Source organism: Syngnathus floridae, chromosome 8 (assembly GCF_059516105.1).
Source record: "Syngnathus floridae isolate MCC-2025c chromosome 8, RoL_Sflo_1.0, whole genome shotgun sequence".
Classification (NCBI taxonomy): domain Eukaryota; kingdom Metazoa; phylum Chordata; class Actinopteri; order Syngnathiformes; family Syngnathidae; genus Syngnathus; species Syngnathus floridae.
The window spans coordinates 7,243,491-7,264,111 of NC_142420.1; the positions used below are offsets into that span (position 1 = coordinate 7,243,491).

The 20,621-nt window shown below is 41.5% G+C and overlaps 1 protein-coding gene across 7 annotated transcripts in view; it reads left to right on the forward strand.

Moving 5' to 3' along the window:
• Positions 1-18,646, forward strand: part of arhgap6 (Rho GTPase activating protein 6) — a 70,492-nt gene extending 51,846 nt beyond the window's left edge. For 4 of the 7 annotated variants that reach the window (XM_088383824.1, XM_088383823.1, XM_088383826.1 and 1 more), the window contains 13 exons: positions 6,075-6,168; positions 12,854-13,013; positions 13,079-13,150; positions 14,089-14,351; positions 14,459-14,657; positions 14,775-14,830; positions 14,901-15,051; positions 15,124-15,272; positions 16,223-16,402; positions 16,757-16,854; positions 16,927-17,132; positions 17,355-17,432; positions 17,647-18,646. In XM_088383824.1, coding sequence (XP_088239950.1) covers positions 6,133-6,168; positions 12,854-13,013; positions 13,079-13,150; positions 14,089-14,351; positions 14,459-14,657; positions 14,775-14,830; positions 14,901-15,051; positions 15,124-15,272; positions 16,223-16,402; positions 16,757-16,854; positions 16,927-17,132; positions 17,355-17,432; positions 17,647-18,137 — 2,139 coding nt within the window. In that variant the 5' untranslated portion in view covers positions 6,075-6,132 and the 3' untranslated portion in view covers positions 18,138-18,646. Of the gene's footprint in view, positions 1-5,879; positions 6,169-9,660; positions 9,819-12,853; positions 13,014-13,078; positions 13,151-14,088; positions 14,352-14,458; positions 14,658-14,774; positions 14,831-14,900; positions 15,052-15,123; positions 15,273-16,222; positions 16,403-16,756; positions 16,855-16,926; positions 17,133-17,354; positions 17,433-17,646 lie in introns of those variants that run through there. The other 3 variants (XM_088383821.1, XM_088383820.1, XM_088383822.1) reach the window with 3 other exon arrangements.
• Positions 18,647-20,621: the final 1,975 nt, after the last annotated feature.

Below are 20,621 nucleotides of genomic sequence, written 5' to 3' on the forward strand. Positions count from 1 at the left end.
ACGTTGTTTGGGCAAAATTCACCAACGCTCCACTAGGCCGCCGACAGAGAGATGACGCAGTAGTGGTGGAATCACCTCAAAGGCGTTATTTACATTATTACTGCACACCAATTTGCAATAGCTGACATAAAAATCTGATCCCAGTATGGGGCTTTTAAAGATGGCATGTGTTACAGGCAGGAGAGCTTAAAATTAAGCTGAAAACATAATCCAACTCTATCATTATCTGCCTGCCAACTGTCAACCTTAAACGAGCCAAGCCTAAATCCTATATAAACCAGCAAACTGGATCTTAACCTAAATGTGGCATCCTTTTTTTTTTTTCATCCGTAGTTGCTTGTTTTAACTCTCCGTTTAGAGGCATTCTCTTCAGGGTGTTTTTAACATCATGACTGTTTACGCTCCGTGCAGTCAGCCATGCACGATCGGCGTACACAGTCTTCCATTAGTTATGAACAAAGGCACGTGTCTTTGCCTCTGCAAGCAAATGGATGTGCTTGCGTAACACAGCCCCTGCCTGTACACGTAGAAAGCCTTTCAGTGCTGAAAGTTCAGCTCGCAACTTGGACTCCATGAAGGCTGACATTTTCTTTTGGCTGTTTGCATGCTTGTGCAGAAATAATAGGCCCACACTGAACAGAATATAAATATGGGAAGGAAGTAGTCAATATTGGGATGGAGGTCGTGGGAGTCATTACCAAAAGAAATGCGCCGAAATAGTGTGCTATGAGAATTGTAATTTTCTCGGTATAGTTGTAACACTAAATATTACATTGTTAAATTTTAACCAGATGTTATTGTAGAACAATCTTAATTTTGTGTGGAAAACAAGGCCACATTTTACAAGACAAAGCATACTTTAAGAGCTGAGTCCAAATATCACAAAAAATCATTCAGAAAACATTTTAATTTGACATAATAATGTTGAAAAATAGATATAAAAATTCTATGGGAATACATTCAGAATATAGTCCAAATTTTATCTAGAAAACAAAGATCAGTTTCCCCAGAATACAATCGCGTTATTAGAATCGAGACAGTCAGTATATTACGAATAAATCGCCTTTAATTTCCAGTAAAGTAAAGTCATAATATTTCCAAAAATAAAATAACAAACGTTGTAGGATTGTACAAAAAAAAAATCTTTAATTTTCCGGAAGTAAAATATCAATCAACTTGTGATGAAAAAAAAAGATGCAATCACAATAACGAAATCATAATGTTCGGAGAATAAATTCCTAATGTTGGAAGAATAAACACCTTGCTCGTATCAAATATGATTACATTCCAACCGTTTTCACAGTTCCTGTGCTATCTACGCAGTAGCCTTGCGTGAGCATATGGTCAACGTGTAAAGCAGACAAAAGCAGAGATTTTCCTGGGAGCAAAATCCAGCACATGAATCCATCCAATCACGGGGGCCGGCTCCCGCCCCGGGGCCACAACACACTGCATCAGTGGCCTGCTTTTCTGTGACACGCAGGTCACAGCATTTGGAGAAAGAACAGAGGCTGCTTACTTGTACTCGTGCCAATCGTGAATGACTAAGAACCACATTTAGCATGTTGTCTCTGGGTCATGAAGGCGACAATTGAAGATGAGGATAATGAGGCCCGTGCTGCTCGTTTTGTACCGGTGGCTGCCGGCTCTTTTTTTTTTTTTCGTCACGACAATGTCATGCTGCAAGCCCTCTTGGCAAAATTCTCAAACGTCTCGAAGGATAGCCTCGTTATGAAATTCAATGGAAGTAATCTTCAGAGATTTCAGTACATTCAAGTGCTGCTTAAGTGTGTTTTGCTTTTTTTTATTTTTTATAATTTTTTTGTGTATTGTGAAGGTTCCTCTAGTCCTCTATTCAAATTCAGTAAGATGGTTTAAGAATGCATGACAGCGCAATTAATTCCAATTGTGTGTCGTTGGGGGGTGAAGCGCTACACAAATTTATTTTTAGCCCATCAGCAAAGATTTGCGCAGCTAAGAGACTTTTACTTTTTCGCTCTTATTATTTTATGATGCACAGCGAGCAGCAGATGCACCGTTTTGCATAAAATGATGAGAGTGGCTCAAAGCGCATTGCAAGAAAAACTGTAGCTAATAAACAAAGTGTTTCTGATTGGCCCTCACTAAAAGCTTGCGGTGGAGTTTGGAAAAGCTGGGATGTGATTTGCATTGTTTGGCGACTGCACCGATATCCTCTGCTTTTTTTTTTTTTTTTGCAAACAAACAAGAATGCCAAATAGGTCATTAATCATCGCTAATTAGTCAGTAATCAATAAACAGCCAGGAACAAAGACTTACAGTGCTTGCACTTTAAATCAAAGGCTAGCATTAAGTTGGGGACAATCTTTCACAATCTCATCCATCTTGATCCTTTTTTTTGTACACCGACTATGCCTGAGTGGCATTAAAACGACCCCGGGATACGCTGCTCGATCCGTAGACAGGAAGTGCACAGGAGTCGGTCATTTTTCGTCAATGAGATCACAGGATATCACATTCCTCGAATCGGTGTCAACAAGCCCCTCCCCCTTGCTGCTGCCCCCTAGGAAGATAGGATTCAGCCATTAGCTGAAATGTGGGAGAAAAAAATCAATGTGCCTGCGTGAAGCTCCCGAAGGTCATCGGGCCAACGCTCGAATTCCGCGCGCCGCTTCGGGCCGGGCTCGGAGCCTGCCGGTCAAGCTTCATTTCTAATGTCACGGATTCGAATCGTTATTAGCATGACAGTATGCAGGGTAATTTTTTGTTGATCAAAAGGGAAAGTCGTCGTTAATCAGTCGATGAATATCAACAAAATAGGTCAGTTTCCACACACTAGCCTCTTTTTTAAAACAAAATTGGCACATCCGAGTCATTATTTATTGGCGTTTGACACCAAGCCCAGTGAAACGGGAGATTTCGGCAACTTTCATATAACGACATGGGATACCGCAAATAGATCTGGTGTCACAACAGGCAATGTGAAAAGGACAATTTCTATGAATGTGACATATTATGAACTACCATATCCAACCATTTCACTCATTCTATTTTGATTTGGCATATTTTACAAGATAGACTATAATCTGACCCTTGAATATGAATCATCCAACGTACCTCTGCATTTCCAGTTTGTCATCCACCATGCCACTTTGCTCATTTGCATCCCCATTAACATCCATGTCTCCTCGCTCTTCCAGATACTAACAACAAGAAGGCAAACCGCTTTCTGGTGTGTTGCTTGGTGTGCACAGGGAGGGGTAGAGGTAGAGGCCTCCTTGAAACATTGATAGCCCGGAGTAAATTCTATCAACAGCAAGGGGATATGGAGAAAAACGAGAAATCAATACTTTGCGGCAGCTCGCATTTGAAGCTGCGAGAAACGCAAGACGGCACAGCACCGATGCATACGCTGCTGCTGCTGCAAAGGTGGTTTAATCAAGTGTTTGTCTGACAACGAGATTGCATTTTCCTCCCTCCATTACTCAGCCCCATTACTGGACATGTGCAATTCGAAGAGATGGCAGGAGAAGAAATGATGTCAAATAGATGCACTCAACGGAATACGCTAATGCATGGTTTTTAGTTAGAACTGCTCAAGGACATCACGATTCTTTCTGGAGCCCAAACAGTTCCATCTGCTGGAAATGCGGCATCAATATCAGTGATGACGCATTGGGTTGTGTGGATATTTTTGAGAAGGTCAAAAATGGATGCAAATGCAACATTTCGCTAGTCGTTGGCTTCTATTCTTTGCCCGGTGCTTTGTGAGGACATTTTCCTTGTTAGTAGTGGTTCATAGCACTTCGATGCTATGCTTGGCTGCTCCACTCAAATCTGTGTTTAGCTCCTGAGCGCAACCAAGTGGCCAACAGCTAACATTGCAAGCTCAAATGTGGTCACCTACAACCAATTTTAACAAAGATTGGATATTTATTTTTAGGGAGATTTTCTTGAAAGAGCAACTGGTTAACTTTATAATTCCTGTTATCAATCTATTGCTTTTACATACTGGTGTCATATTTTCCCTTGACCTACTTTAATAGAAGTAATTTCCCCTTTAAATAACTTTCACAAGTGCATGAATATCATCATTTTGACTGCACTACTCAATTAATGTACTGACTATATTGACTTTCAGGATAGCTTGTTAGCGTCATCTAGTGGTCATAACTCTTTAAACCCGTTTTAAAAGAAAGGCGATGACTCATAAAAAAAAGAACAAGAATTCTCAAGAGCATGTCAAACACAATCACCCAGACAAAACAACCTTATTATGAGCAACTATAAAAACATAGTCAAGTTGTTTTCATTTTTCTTCTACTGCTTAATCTTTGGCATTTGTAGTTGCCAAGTTAAAAAAAAAAAAAATGAGAGGAAGGAGACAGCCTCCTACGTACAGAAAAAGCTGGCTGCCAAAAATGCCACATTATCCTTCATAATATTGCAGTCCAACTATAATTAAAAGCAGAAAATGGCATTATATTAATCTGGTCATTAACTGGACGATTTTGTTTTGTAAAAAATGTCTTTTCTTGGCATTCCTAATAGCAGCAGTCAAATGTGCACTTATCCCACTTGATAAGTGACACAGTAGGAAGTGCAGTGAGAATCGTCTTCAACATGGCCACCGCCAAATAAGTGGATCAAACACAAAGCCGCCGACCTCTTATCGCCACTTCCCCTGTCTGTTTGGTGGACCCGCGTATCTGATGGACGCTTATCGAGGCCTTACAGCGCCGGTTCACATGTCACGTTATCACACAGGTCCTTTCCCCGAGGCTCCCACAGGAAGACCGTGTTCCCTGGGCACCGCATGCCAGGGATCTGGAGCGCCCTACAAACTACAGGGACTGTGGGGGGAGAGGAGGAAAAAAAAAATGCAGCGCAGCCCAAAGAGGAGTGGGAATGTATACCAGTGGAAGTCTGTCTAACATTCCTGTCATGCTGAGTGGCTAATAGCACTCAAGGCAAGTCGAGGCCTAATTAGGAGAAAGTCAACCCGAGAAATCCGCATACAGTACGGCTGATGAAGTGGGCCACTTAGAAAACCATCGTGTTCGTTTCATGAAAGACTGTTTATAATTTAAATAAACAGAAAGACCCCAATCTCAGCCTTGCATTTGGAAACAACTTTCCTAGAGGAAAAAAATTGAGATTAGAAAGTCCCGATACCAGGTTTCGATATCACGCTCTATTTTAAGGTATCGGGTTCCCTGGTGGCTGCCGATACCAGCCACCGATACTTAAAGGGAAGGTCAACCCCTAAATTTTCTTAGTGCACCATCAGCCAGAAAAAGCTTTTTATTCTTTACTTAATAATATTAATGCCCACTTTAGTGTAATAAGAAGTTAACCACTGAAAAAGATAAAAACAACCAAACAGGAGAAGAATGCTAATCATTTTATGCTTGTTGAACTGATGTTTTGAATTCTTTGTTGTGTGCGTATTGCTCCCCCAAAATATGTTGTCAAGCTTGTAAATTTTCACTGCCGAACTACTTTATACAACTCACTTTTTGCATTTTATCTTTAAAAACCTCCGTCTCGTTTTTGATGAACACTTAGGCCTACTATGCCACTGTAGTTTTGTATTATTCATGATGCTGGTAACTTGTAGAGCAAAGTATTTTTCTAAGGTGGCACTTGGCGTCAAAACTTTGAAAACTACTGCACTACTGTATAAGGACAACTGATCAATAGTACACACACAGTAAGGAAGTATTCGGAATACTTGTGTAGTCGCTGGTGCCAGCCTTTGCAATTTGTCATTGCTTTTTGTCAGGGGAAGTAACTGGGATGAAATGATGGATGAGTTTTGTTTATCTGCAAATCTTTAAGGGGGGGAAAAAGTTCCGCCTCAGGTCCTGAGTCAGACTCTGGGTGTGTGTGTGGGAGTGCATGTGAAGAGGAGGGGGACTCTTTCATAATCCCATGCAGGGTGATGAGTTGTAGATCCACTCTTCGGGCTCCGTTTGGACTTGTGGCCGCGGGATGAAGCCTACGTCTTGTGTACTCTTGCTGCCCTGGTGATTATTTAAGACCAACATGGCCGCTCAGGGACTCCTAAGCAGCGTTTTCTCCTGCTCCCTCAGTCCCAGGACCATCTCCAAACGTGGACTGAGGCAGACCAGGAGCTTGGACCCGGCACTGATGAGGCACTATGGAACTGAGAGCACGTCCTACCAGGTCAGACACCTCACTCAAACAATAACATTTCACTTTTTTTTTGTTATACTGATGGAATTTTGTTTCTGCTCATGTTGTGCTTATGAAAAACAGGTTGAAAAAGAATGACTAATTGCAAATTCCAGTCATGATGGAAAGTTCCCCAGGGAGCACAGCTTTTTGTAATCTTAAGAGAGGAGGAGTAAAATACAATTGGGGTTTTATTGGATAATTAAACATGACTTAAATTGGGGTATTAAAGCGGCAGAGTGGATAATAGCGCAAGAGAATTTCTGTACTTATGTGTTGACACTAGGCAAAGAGAATGAAAGCAGCGGTGGATGGAGCAACTTTACATGCAAATTCATGTAAGGGTATGAATAGTTTGATACACATATTGAAGTGAGCAGCAACAACAATACACATATTTTTAAACAAACATGTATTGATGAATAATCTCTATAAAAGTGCATGACAATTAGATAAACAGCAACAATTCTAACTATCAGCAGTGGAGTGAAAACAAACATTTCACCTGAATCATATTTCTTTATTTTCATAAGAAAAAAAAAAACGTTTTTTTGAACATACATTGGTATTTGTATTTTACTATTCCTCTACCAATGTGTGTTTAAATTTATTTATTTTTTTCCCCCTTATTTTCTAAAAATATGTCCGACGATATATAAAATTAATGCCATCAATTTGAACTCAGCAGTGGAGTATCAAATCGAATTAATGGAGACTATGAATATGAACAGCAGCAAAAAGTCAGCATATCATATTAGTAAATATGATGATCATTAAAAAAATACAAGAATAATCAATGTCTGCAGATAGTAATATCTCAATAGTGAACGAAAGTTTAGAAAGCGATGCACGTTCCATGAAAACAAAAGTTGGAATTTGCAGGCATTGCGACATTGCTGCATTTTCACAATCGAGCAGACCTCGCTTACGTCAGAAAACGCGGATTCAAACCATGTGTGTGAGTGTTTGTCAAAAAGGGGTGTGACAACATGGAACTACGCTGACACATTTTGCAACTATTTCGTTGGATGCGACTCAAAATGGCCTTCTCATGTCGGAATAATTTGGGACCCAAAAAAAGGTTAACCCTTTAATGGGCCTTTTTGTTTGTACACACAGACACAAAGGAAGGGAGTTCTCCACATTAATTAGCAACAAACAACTTATGTTCAAAGTTAAGTCCAATGATGTTATAGTATCAGAAAAATAAATCGCCTTTTTCTTACCCTGTCATTTTTTTCTCCAAAACAAAAGTGAAAAAAAAAAAAAACATACTTTGATTTACGATCCAGGGCGATGGCCGCAAGCGCCTCTTTTCATTAGTGCTAAATCTGCTGTGGCAGTAACGCGCGTATAATTTAAGACTGTTTGTTCTGCACGGCCAGTCCTCATGGTAACACTGTTTATTTTGTGCAATGGAACCTTGACATTATAAATAGGCTTGTAATGAAAACCAGATATCTGGACCATCTTATAATCGTCAGCAAGAGCGTCGGAGCGCTTATGTAATTCTGATGAAATGGATTAATACTACAGAAAATAACTTTGACATGTCTTCAATGACACTTTGCTTTTCACCTTGTTTTCTATTTCGCTTCATAAGGGTCAAGTTGGAGCCTATCCATGGGCAAGACACGCCAGACTGACTCGTTGCCAGACAATTCCAAGACAAACAAGCGTGCACACACACAATTTAGAGCCTTCAATTAATCAAGATGCACATTTTTAGAATACCTAGTACCTAGAAAACGCACGCAAGCACAGGCAGAACATGCACACTCCACACCGGGATTTGAACTTCAGAACTTTGAGGCAGACACGCTAACCACTAGCACACCATGCTGCGCACAAAGTTTTAAAAAAAATTAGCGCAGCTGACTTAGCATGTCAAACTTTTTGGTGACTTTCCCACAATGCTCATTCCGAAACGGAGACTGCAATGGGTGACAGCGCGTGAGATCTCAGCATACCTCATGAGAGCCTAGCAAAAGAGCAAAAGATCAACTCTGCATTTATTTTTTTCTTTGGGCTTTTTGCCACGTGTATTCTCGAAAAGAAAGACACGCCTCAGAATGAGAATAAAAGAAAATAGACCTAGAACGCAAGCTTCATTTTAAACTCTAAAATTGGTGTGAATGTGGATGTGAATGCTTGTTTGTCCCTATGAGTGTCTGGCGACCAGTCCAGGGTGTTGCCCGCCTCTGTCCCAAAGTCAGCTTGGAAACACTCCAGCTCACCCCATGACCTTAGTAAGGACGAGCGCTATGGAAAATGAAGTTATGTTACTTAAAAGATGGCCGGTACCCTTCTGAAAGATGATGATTAGGATAACTGACTCCGGAACTGAATCATTTAATTTTCATGGGAAGATTTTTCAAACAACTCCTTTTTTTGAACTAAAAAAAGAACATTGCACGCATGTTAATACTAAACGGTCTTGTGCTCACTTGGTGGTGGTGGGGGGTTCAGTAGCCCGAGTGAACGTTAGAACAAAGACGAGTCATCTGGTTTACATAAATACCGTCAAATAGTGAGCCGGCACGTCTTGATCCGTGGCTTTGCTTTCCTACGGGCCCATATTTCTTCCCACAGCACAGTGCCCTTTTTTTGCATGGCATGGAATTAAGCCTCTGCATCGCTATGGCAACTACTCCTCAGTCGGAAGAGCTGCCGGCTGGACGGATGCATGTAAGCACAGAGGTCATAATCAGTTCATTCAAATCTCACGTTTGTTCCCGAGATCTTATTATCTGCAGCGTGTCAAGTCACAGGCCATTAAAGTGACAGTGGGGAACCATATCTTGATCAAAGTGTCTGCTTGGAAAGTAAGGGCATAACAGGGTTAACCTGACAGTAGGTGAGGTGTATTACTTCACCTGCCATGGATTTATTAGGATTTCACTGTACTCTTACAGTTTGCTCTCTGACTGAGATCAAATGGTTCCTCTTACAAGGGGTGCACAGTTATTGTAAATATAGTAGGGATATATAGTTGTAGTGAATGTGAGGGACAAAAAAAAATAATCATACACTATATACACTCAAGTACTCACTCAGGCTTTTTTTATTTATAGAAGATAATGTTTCGTTAAAACGTAGCAATATTTTTTATAAAAGATGTGTGCATTTAATTGTATTTATTACTATTTATTTTATTCATTAATATTAATTTAATTCATGTTATGTTAACGGTGTGTACTTCACCATAGCAACGTTAGTGGAGGCTCATAGGAATTGATGCGTTTGCGTCCCCGTCTATCTGGCGTAAAGTTCATTGTGCACGGTGTAAAGTTCACCCGAACGACGTAAAATCATAAACACGTTAGTAAGATAAAATTTAATCGTGACGTAAACTTCTCTTATGTAATAAAATAACGATATCTATAACGCCTTCGTCTCCATTTAGATTATTATTATCGCTCTTTTGATAAAGTACTTCCGCGATGGAGCGCTCAAGTGGGTCAGTGAACGCGCCACACTTTCCGCTGCTGTCAAGAGTTTGGACCATGTCTGCGAACATGAAGACTCTGTCGGGCAATTTAGTTGAGGATCAAGCAACTTTGGAATGTTTCTTGCAATCGGTGCACGTTTGAGTGTTCGAAATGGGTGAACCTCGTTTGAAGCGAAGCGTTACCTTTCACGTAAGTGTGATTCCATTGTCTCATCAAATTTGCGCTTGCAAACTTTTTTTTTCCTCCATGCACCTTTCAATATGTGATGTGGGTATACATGTTTAATTTTCTTCAGAATAGCTTAATGCGATACTACATTGTGTTACTGAGCTCCCTAGTGAATAATATTATTTTAGGAAATTGCTGCTTTTCTGTAAAAGAAAAAAAATCACCTATTTAATACTAATATTATTTTGGCGGAATAATTAAAGCCACTGCAAATTTTTATGTTTTTATGCGGGGAAAAGGAAATCAAGTCAAGCTCTATTGAATGGCTTCCTGAGCACAGGGGACCACTCACCACCATTCTGAATAGGGCCAAGCGCGTTTCTTGTGTATTATCGCATGTTTCGATCTTTCCATATTGTATGAACTACCTCCAAGCTTTCCTGTCATTGTGTTCCAAGAAAAGGCCAGCACAAGCTTTGCATCTCAACAAAGCCTTTTAATTGGGTTCAAGTGCTGTCTTCTAGGTAAGGAAAGGTGCAGCAGCTTAATGGTCAACTGGAATACAAACACTGTTGCTGTCATGATATTGTCCCAGTGAATGCTAAAACGCAGAAAAATGCTTAAACTCATCAGTGGTGGGAGTTGGAAGGAGTCAAGCTGTCATGAGTGTTTTATTTTGGCTTGCAAAGCAAATGTCCAAAGAGAAAAATCCAAAAAAACATAAATATGTATTCTAAACTTCACACACCACAGAGAAGAGTGTTGTTACCAACCCTGACAAAGTTGAGGGGGTAAAAGTATCTATAGTAAGTACATAAAATGAGGCCTCATGAAAAATCAAGCCGTACTCTCTGCTCTCAAATGCTGTGGCCATCCCCAACGGTGAGAACATGCCTGACTCGACTACCAATCAAAAACTACAACCTCAAATGATGGAGGCCAAGCATCGTACATGTTTTTAGGCAATAAATATAAAGTAGTCCAAAACGTAAGTGCTTAGCGTGCCTTCTTGTGCCACGTGTTGACTTCTTACGGCGCTGCACAAAGTAGTCCATTGTGCACAGTTTGTAGCATTAAACGAATGTTTTTCAACATGAACAGGCAAACAAAGAGATGTACTTATTCTTGTTTCGATGGATTGATGGCGTCCCATCCCTACACCCCCTCAAATATGATACGGTCAAGTCATCTGACTTTTTCCTCCATATTGGATATCGAGTTAGCCCTTTTGACTGACGATTTATGTTGTGTTTTTATGACAACATTTGAGGTAGTGCCAGGAGTTGACTGACTGATAACAGGACAGACATGTCATTTTGTTTTTTTAATGTGCGTCACTGATTGTGTAGTGGTGCACTTGCCTGAATTTGTGCCTGACTCCAGGCAGTGCGGGTTCAATTGTGCCTCACTGATGGTAAAATAATTTTGTTTGCGGGCAGGAAAATAGGCTTCCCTGTCACATTAATCACACGTTATCTGCTCATAAAATAATTCCATCTAAGTTTTGTGTAATTAAGGTGTCGAGGTCGACTTCAACGTTTCAAAGTAGGAGTTCATCGAGAAGTCGAATCTGTAACTTCAAGACGTTATTGAGCTTGAATAAAAAAAGTAGATGAGCACCTGTGGGAAACTTTCTTGCTATTGCATCACAGGTACTTCCATGCGGGAACTCTGATGTCAAATTGAGTCACAGAAGGGACTTGTGCAACACTCGTCTGCCAAAACATTAGACAGACGTGAACAGTCTAATGAGATCCAATATAATTTGATTGGGGGAAGTGTTCATTTAACAACTAATCGGTTATTGGAATTTTATTCTGCCGATATCGGAACCAGCATTGTTTGGGAAAAAAAAAATTGGTTGGGTCCTAGTTTTTACTGTATACTCGCTGTCATACCCTCACATGTAGGAACACAAATAAATATGCAAAAAACAAATCTGTGGTTGAATGCGGTTGTTGTAGAATCTTTGGCAACAGTGTCATGATCGTATTCCCAGCAGGTTATGTTGTTGATCCCCGCTACTGTAGCATGAACCTAATTCTCATTTAATGGAAGCCAGCCACTTTAATGTAAGCCTTATCCTGATAATGAGCAGCTAAGCCTCTTTGGAACACGGCTCATATGATTATCTTGACTCGCGCCGGATGGATCGAGGCGTCTGTAATCTGCGGCGCACGGTGATGCTCGACAAGTTTCTGGATTGCGCATCAGATTATTGGAGTTGTCGTGAGCGCCGAATCACAACGTTTGCCTTTTTAAGCGTGGGGGTTGACAATTGTGCTCATGACTTTGAATGTGTTTTTTTTTTAGGAGGTGTGTGTGTGCTTCTGTGAACACGTCTCAGTTTGCATAAGATATCACTCTTTGGTGTGTGACGCAGGGAAATGATTAATACCGTTGTCACGTTCATGGTCAGTCACATCCTTTTCAAGCTTTTCATTGTGTGTGATAGGTAATTTAGCGTGTGAAGAATTCTTGAAGGTTAAGCAAGTGCTGATTGCGAAAAAAAAATTCAATGACAAATGTGTTATGATTTTGCTTTTTATACACCAAATGAAATATTGAGGTTGTTGAATTGTAGGTTTTTTTAAAAGGATTTTCAGATGAAGGACGATCATGTTTACTTGATTCTTGAACTCATTCACTGCCGACCCAGTTAATATGGATTTTTGACGTCTATAGCCGTCAATGGGAGTGAATGAGTTATGTGGCATTTAGCATTTTCCGCCATTTCATATTTACAAGTGCCATCCCTCAGTTTCTGCTTTACTGGCTGAATTAGGGCCACTGACTTGTAATTGCTTGGTGTCCCAATACTTAGGGCCATATTCAACTATCATATTGCTCCAGTGGATTAATTAACATCATTAGTAAAGGCTCGGCCCCCAGCTACACATCGTCTATTGGAGAACAAAGTGCTGTCACGCCACTCTACTATGCCGGCATCCAGTTAAGCTAAAATTATCCCCGTACAAATGGTATAATTGAGTCTTCGGGAAATTAATTTCACTTCCTTTTAGTGTCTTTTAATTTCTGTGCGTGTGTGTCCTCAGGGAAACTTCACATGGAACAGCGTGTCGGGACGCTCCGTGGGTCTGAAGCCCGTCCCACTGCAAAGCCTCTCCGAGCTGGAGAGAGTTCGTCTGCAGGACGTTGCCTTCAGGCGACTCCTTTGCGATCGGAACTTGGGCTGCCAAGTCACCATTCCTAAATGTATACTTCTATTACTGTTACACTTGTTGTTTTGTCTGTTAAAGCAACTGACACTTCTTTTTTAGATGGCCACAAATACAAAAAGTCGCTCAGGCGTAAGCTGGATTCACTTTCCAAGGAGAAGAGTAAAGACCGAGGTAATGTGTTAAGTGCTTTTTTAGGTACACCCTCACAGGTACCACTTTTGTACCCTTGACACTTGATTCCTCCATGCTCTTGAGTCGGTGCCAATTGGCTAAAGGCTTATGTGGCAGTGTTGCGCAACATCTCGCCGCTGATCTGCTATAAGATTATTCACCTCTCTCACTCAGGCTTTTGTGAAGCAAGGTTAAGGTTAAGATACCCGATTGGGCCCTTAATGGATCGCCGTCAATGGCAGTGAACGAGTTAGGTTTCCATAGATCTCAAAGTTTGCTGAGTCAAAGTGCAGTTATATCCCAACTACAGTAGTTATTTTTAGTGGTTTTTTTTAGATTACATCATGACGTTGAGGCATGTTCCCCACTGAGGAATGTCATTTACTGAAGCTCCTCCTCCACCCTTCCACTTAACCATACTCAGCCTCTGACACTTGAAAAGAATCTCACCAAATGTACTCAAGTTCATGAAAGATAAACAAAAACAGTCTGAAATGGCAGCTCATTGGTTGCAGTATAAAGCCACACCCGCCTCTTCCTTTTTTACCCTTTGTTTACAAAAGCCCTAAGTGCTCTCAAACTGAATATTGAATGTGTGCCAACCTTGGTCCAGCCTTGTTTAATACACTTTGTAATGTCAAATATGTGACTTAATACAATCTAAAGGATATGCCCAACTTAGAAATGAAAAAAATGTTGCACTAACGAACATCATTTATCTGTTTTTATTTTTATTTTTACATTCCTGGATCAAGGTTTTCCTTTTTTGGGTTAAACTAAAATAAATGTTTTTTTGTCACCAAATTTTCAAAATCTATAAAGTAGTTCTTATGGTGATTGATTGGTACCAATCAGGGTTATTAAAAAAATTATATATATTTAATTGAGGAATAATAAGAATTATCCAATGAAAAACTAAGGTCCTGTCTGTCCCGCAGAGGCAACACCGCAAGCCTTCAGCATCCCGTTGGCGCAGGTCATCTGCAACGACCGCACGCAAAAGCAGCGCCACGACGCGCCGCAGGAGCAGCACTGCGACCCCACCGAATTAGTGCTGTCCTTCCTCCACTTCACCTCCACCTTCAAGAGGGCCAACAAGGAGCTGTCGAGCAGCAACTCATCCCTCAGCTCCAATTCAGAAAGTCCCAATAAGTCGCCGTTTGCTCGAGCGGCCGACCCGGCTCCGAGGACGTGCAGGAGGGTACGATTAAAGCTTACAGTCATCCAGTATGACCTCAAATAGCAGCCTCTAGTCTCATATTATTTATTAAAAAAAAAAAAGTGTTTGTCACCCATCCACTTTTAAAGGGCGGCGTGTCAGTGGACTGCATCACCGACCTGGATGATAACCAGTCGCAGCTCTTGGAAGCCCTCCAGTTGTCCCTGCCAGTGGAGACGGCGAGCAAAAACAGGAAGAAGAGGCACGACAAAAAACTGAGCCTAAACCCCTTGTACCCCCAAGTGCCCAAAGTGGTGGAACTCTGCTGCCAGCACCTGGAAAACCACGGTACTCGCATTGTGAAACAAGTTCCCCAGAATCATGGGGTCATTACTTAAAGTCGTATTTTTTTTCACGAATTTATGCTCATGATTCATTTCTGAGAATACGATCATCTCCTTGTAGGTTTACAGACTGTGGGAATTTTCCGTGTGGGAAGTTCCAAGAAAAGGGTGAGGCAGGTAAGAAGTCAGTAATTAGCTACCACTGCATCAGCAGCGTCAATGTATAAATTGGTTTTCTTTCCTCCAGATGCGTGAAGAGCTGGATCAGGGATGGGAGCTCCATTTGGACGAGCAGCACAGCGTTCACGACGTGGCGGCCTTGCTTAAAGAATTTCTTCGCGACATGCCCGACCCACTATTGACTCGGGAGCTCTACACGGCGTTCATCAACACAACGTGTGAGGCGCAAAAACAAATAGGCGTGAACAATAGCAGATGTCAGTCAATGATGTCTTCTCCTCTATCGACAGTGTTGGAGCGGGCCGAGCAACAGAAGGCCATCCAGCTCTTGATGTTCTTGCTTCCTCCTTGTAACTGTGACACGCTGCATCGCCTCCTCTGCTTGCTGTCCGCCGTGGCTGCGCATGCTGATGACATGCTGGACGAGGAGGGACACAAGGTACACAAGATACTCCTTCTTTCACTTACCGTATTTTCCAGACTATAAGGCACACCGGACTATAAGGCGCACCTTCAAGGAATGGCCCATTTTAAAACTTTGTCCTTATATAAGGCGCACCGGACTATAAGGCTCACCATTGATGCATCATGTCAGATGTTTAATCCAAATCACATCATTCTCCATTTTATCTCTTTTATTTCAACTTCAGACGCAACAAATTACTTTATAATCACAAAATAATGATCCATAGTCTTTTTGATTCACGATTCACAGTCTTCAGCGGGGCACTTATGATTGATTTCATGACACAATGCTTTGGGCCAATTTAAATTTAGGAATTTGGTCCATATATAAGGCGCACCGGACTATAAGGCGCACTGTCGGCTTTTGAGAAAATTTTGGGTTTTTAGGTGCGCCTTATAGTCCGGAAAATACAGTATGTGAAGAAACAGATTCTTCAAAAAAAAAAATTATCCGCTCATTCCAAATATAACATTTTATTTTATTTATTATTTTATTCACTTAATGAAGGCATATGCCTTTTTGAATTGATTGCCCTGCTGAACCTTGTGGGAAGGCGAGTGCGCCTTTAATCATCATGTTACTTTAAATCTGTGCTTCTGCTTGTATGCCTAAATGAAGGTCAACGTCACATCTACTGATTACAAGGAAATGAATAGTGGCGGAGCGGTGCCGAGTTGTTACATTGTTTGTAATTAACCTCTGCGTAAGATGTCACAGGGAGATGTGCGTGTGAATTAAGGATTGTGGTTAATTAATCTTTCTGGATGGAGAAAACGTTTTGTATTAAGAGAGTAGGTCGAAGTTGCCTTGTCATTGATAATAACTAGCAATTAGACACGATTATTCATGATGCCTGTTTATGTTTCAAAGTGCAATAATCATCCTTAATAACGATGTATCAATTCTGTCGTTGATATTTTCAGAAACCGGGAAACAAGATGACCTCGTTAAATTTAGCCACCATCCTGGGGCCCAACCTCTTGCACAAGCAAAAAAACTCCGACAAGGAGTTTGCTGTCCAGAGTTTAGCCCGTGCCGAGGAAAGCAACGCCATCATCAGCGTGCTCCAAACCATGATCAACTCGTGTGACTCTCTATTTCTGGTAAGGCACACTCACTATAAACTGTTTACCATCAAGCTAGTGGAATTTTTTAATGGAGTGCAGGCGCCTAATAAAATGTAAACATTAACTTTATACGTTTTTACAAGTGTACTTTTATGGTCACTGGTATACAAAGTAGAACTTCGGTGAAGACTCGGACGCTCTTCCGTGGTGTCAAGTTGAATTTTGTGAAAATAAGAAATACAAGATGTGTACAGTGCTAGTTGAGCCGTTTTACCAGTCTAAAACCAATAACATGCTATCTCAATTGTCTTGTCTGCTCGACCGATGAATTGCTCATTGAAGTGAACAATTTATATGACATGCTAACAACGATATTGCCCTCACTGTCAGGTTCCTGCTGAGCTACAGAATGAGGTGCTGCTGAGTCTCCTAGAAACCGATCCCGATGTTGTGGACTACTTGCTGCGGCGGAAGGATACTCGATACTCGTGGGTATCGACTAGGCTCAGATTGTCTCTTATGATGAGCTAATCGATCACATATAATGTCTGTTTGTTTAGCAATTCAATCCTGAGGGCAGCGCATGAGTCCTCCCTGATGGAGAGGTGCTCCTCTAATGAGTCCCTGTCCAGCGGCGAGGCGTCCCCTTACGACAACAGCTCCCCCGTCCTATCCGATCGACTCCTGCTCCTGGAGGACGACCAGACGCTCTCGGAAAGCGGCAACGAATGCGCGTCTCGAAACTCGCCAGCTACCTTTACCACAGGTAAAGTCGAATTCAGGTGTGCCGCTTTCAACACTTGCTGACAGCGTTTTTATAACTGAGATGAATGGCATTGCATCATCTAAAATCACTCTGCTCCCAACATGCTGTGAAGTAAACTATAATTATACTCTCGTGTAGAATAATTAGAGGTCCACTCAAAGTATTTATTTTTCACTTAGGCACAGTGATTATTCCCACGCTCTCTTTTGTCTATGTGCTTAGAAGAGGCCTTGGAGGATCACTTCTGGGACACCTGGCATCCACTTTTCAGCAAGAACGTCATTGACCTTGACATCAATGGTAATACGTTTTCATCGAAGCAGTGCACTGCAGCTAATTTAACAAACACAGCGAGAACTCAAAATGTGTGTACAGTCCAAAAAAAAAAAAAACATGTTGCGCAAAGCTTTACTTTTCTCACGTCGCACGACACGTAAATAACTCGTGTTGCATTTGTTAATCAACAAAGTGCAAGGAAGACTCAACCTTCAAATGTCCGTCTGTTTTCTCTCAGGCTCCCTCGGAGACATGTCTGAATGGAAGTCATTTGGATCGTCAGAGGGGCTGAGCGGTCGCCAAGGTAACAACAAGCTGCCCGTCAGCCCGACAACAACCTCATTGGATGCTTCGGGAGTCAGGCCACACCTCCCGGCGGCTCGCGGCAGCAGCGGCGACGGCCCTCGCGACCAGACGGGATCCAAGCAACCATTACCTTCATTACACCAAGCACCCATCAGCCAATCCGGAGCCATCGGCTCGGACGACCTGGCAGACAGGGCGAGACGCCCCGTCGATGCCATCCTTGCCGATCGAGGAGATTATTTGTTTCAACCTCTCGGTGAGATGCGTGTTTCTCATTCGGCGCCCTCCATCAGTCTGCCTCACCAACCCCAGAGCGGAAGCACTAGAACTGCGCCTGAACGGGCCTCCGGTAAAGCAAACGGCCATATTTGGCAGATCCTATCGACAAACAATGGAGATGCGCTGCCCGAAACGCTGGTGTGACAAATTCATGAAGACTTTTTTGGCCCATCATAATCAGCCGCTGAGATGATGCTAGTAGCAAATTCTCACTGGTAGTTCAAATCGTTTCACTGATTGTTCTATATACTATGTATATATGCGCTGCTAAGATATATAAATGTCCAAGCATTAATCGTCAATTTATATATGACACGTGTTTTCTTTTCTAAATAGTCTTGACAATCAAATGTATTTCAGCCTTTAAAACATATATGAATGTATTTTCTATTTAATAACTTAAATTTCAGCCAGATTCAAATGCTGAATATAAACACAGTCGTAGATATGTTCATAGTTTGGCATAAGAAACGATATCCACCCGCATTAGATACTGCAAAGAAGTTTGTCGAAAGCCTTCTAAAAGCCTTTTTTTTTTTCTATGTTAATAATTGCACTGCAATTTTTCTGGAACTACTGTAAATGTGCTAAACCTAATGTTTTTAATCACACATTTTTTCTTTACATGCATTAAACACCATATCCACAATCCACCACATTCTCCAAGTGTGTATTCACTGCATTTGTTTTAATTAGCTATATCCTTTTAATCTCACAGATGAGTTGCTGTTACAGGTAAAGCCTACACGTTTTCAAATGCTTTGTTTGACATCATCATAGTAAATGACTTTATATAAGATTATTGCAAATAAGAGGATTCATTTCACTAGATTTGCTCATTATACTAAGAAGCCAGCGTGAATAGAAATGATGCATTTGATTAAATTCTATTTTTTTTTCTTGTAGGTGTCAGAGTCACTGTGACAGTTCCCTTACTGACCACATGAAGGCAGCATTAGACCAGAGGTAAAAGCACCAAGCAATTGTTGCTTCATAGCATTTCAAATCTACTCCACTTTGATACTGCTAAAGCCAATAACTACTTTTGCAGCCTGGTAATGTTTGACATTTCCAAAAGAAAGCTTCACACAAAGTGAAAAGGTGACACAGTGAATACAATGTTATGAGCGCAAGTTATGAGAAGATTTTTTATTGATCTTTATTAGTCTATTATGCCTGGAAAAAAAAAAAAGAGACATGGAAGACTGTCTATTTGGGTTATTACTGTGGCTCAGGGCTTTTTCCGAGCTCCTGCGGCTCACTTTGATGCCACTCGCTGATCTAATAGGCTGAGGTGCCTCTGTCACCTTATGTGAGTGACCCCCTCCTAAGATGTGATGTTTCATTTCGCAAAATGTATCTGGTGGCAGTGCCTTGATGGACATCAAGAAGATGATCCTTTTGGCCCGAGAGCTGCCACTGTTCCCGGCAGGCGTGCCATCTTCTGGCTGGCTGGCTGGCTGGCATCGGGAGCAGCTGGAAGCGAGAAGTCCAAGGTCACCTCTCCAGCAAAATGAGAATGAAGGCGGGTGGCGGACTGTCCAATAAGGAAGAGAGTCACCCCGCAATGTTGTCTCAAGGTCAAGCGTGACAAAAATCTCCTGAGAGTTCCACTAGAGCCATGGTATGTATACTAAGTTTTAGAACCTCATGACTCATCGCCCTTTCATTTTCGTCGTAATCGCTCCATTCTTCTGTCAAGTACAAAATGACCTAGGAAATATCAAAACTTCTTCCACGCATTTGACGGACTGTACTTTGCAACATCATGCAACTGCGATTCACATTTTAAATCATCCCAAAACCGGTTGCCAAGACCCGCCACTCGTGAAATTTTTGTGTAAGTGGAGGCTTGCACGGTTGAATTAATCCCGCCTCAATTGATTGGTGCCTGTTGTAATGGAGAAGCAACAAAGGGCAGGACAGACCAAGCGAGGCCGAAGCAGAGCGAGACCAAGCTGTCCTGGAGAAATATTACATTTCAGCCATCCATTCATTTGTAAACTGCTTAGCCCGCACGGTGTAGAAAGAAGTTACAAAATAATAATTCCAAAGTGCATTATAATCAATACGAGAGGATTGCTCCTCGATCATTCGTGATAGCCGTGACAAATTTGCAGTAATACAGCATTGTATAGTGAGCCTCGGATTCTTATTTATTATAGTGTGAATGAAAGTGTAACTTTTTAGTTCAATTTGGTTTAATATTTCATGATTGCCACGCCGGCTTTATTAATGTCTAATGGAAGACCCTTTTGATCCCAATCGGTTACGTTGACCTCATTGAATGCCATCATCATCACGTTTATGTGCGAGGAGCACACATGGTTTTGTTGTTACAAACACACAACAGCTTTTTGTCAGCTTTGTGCTCGGAGTCTTTTTTTTTTTTTTTTTTCCCTCGACGTGCATATAAACGCGTGCAGATGTGCAATGTGGATTCAGGGGATGCGTCGAGGGGCAGGCAGCAGATCAATGTGGCTCGATTGCAATGTGTCACTTCTTTGGCAGGCTGCATAGTGAATGATTCACTTCTTGAAATTGTATTAGCAGCACGATGCGGCACACTCAAAAAACAGAATGTGTTACTTTGACTTATTTCTCCCGTATATCATAACATGTGACTTT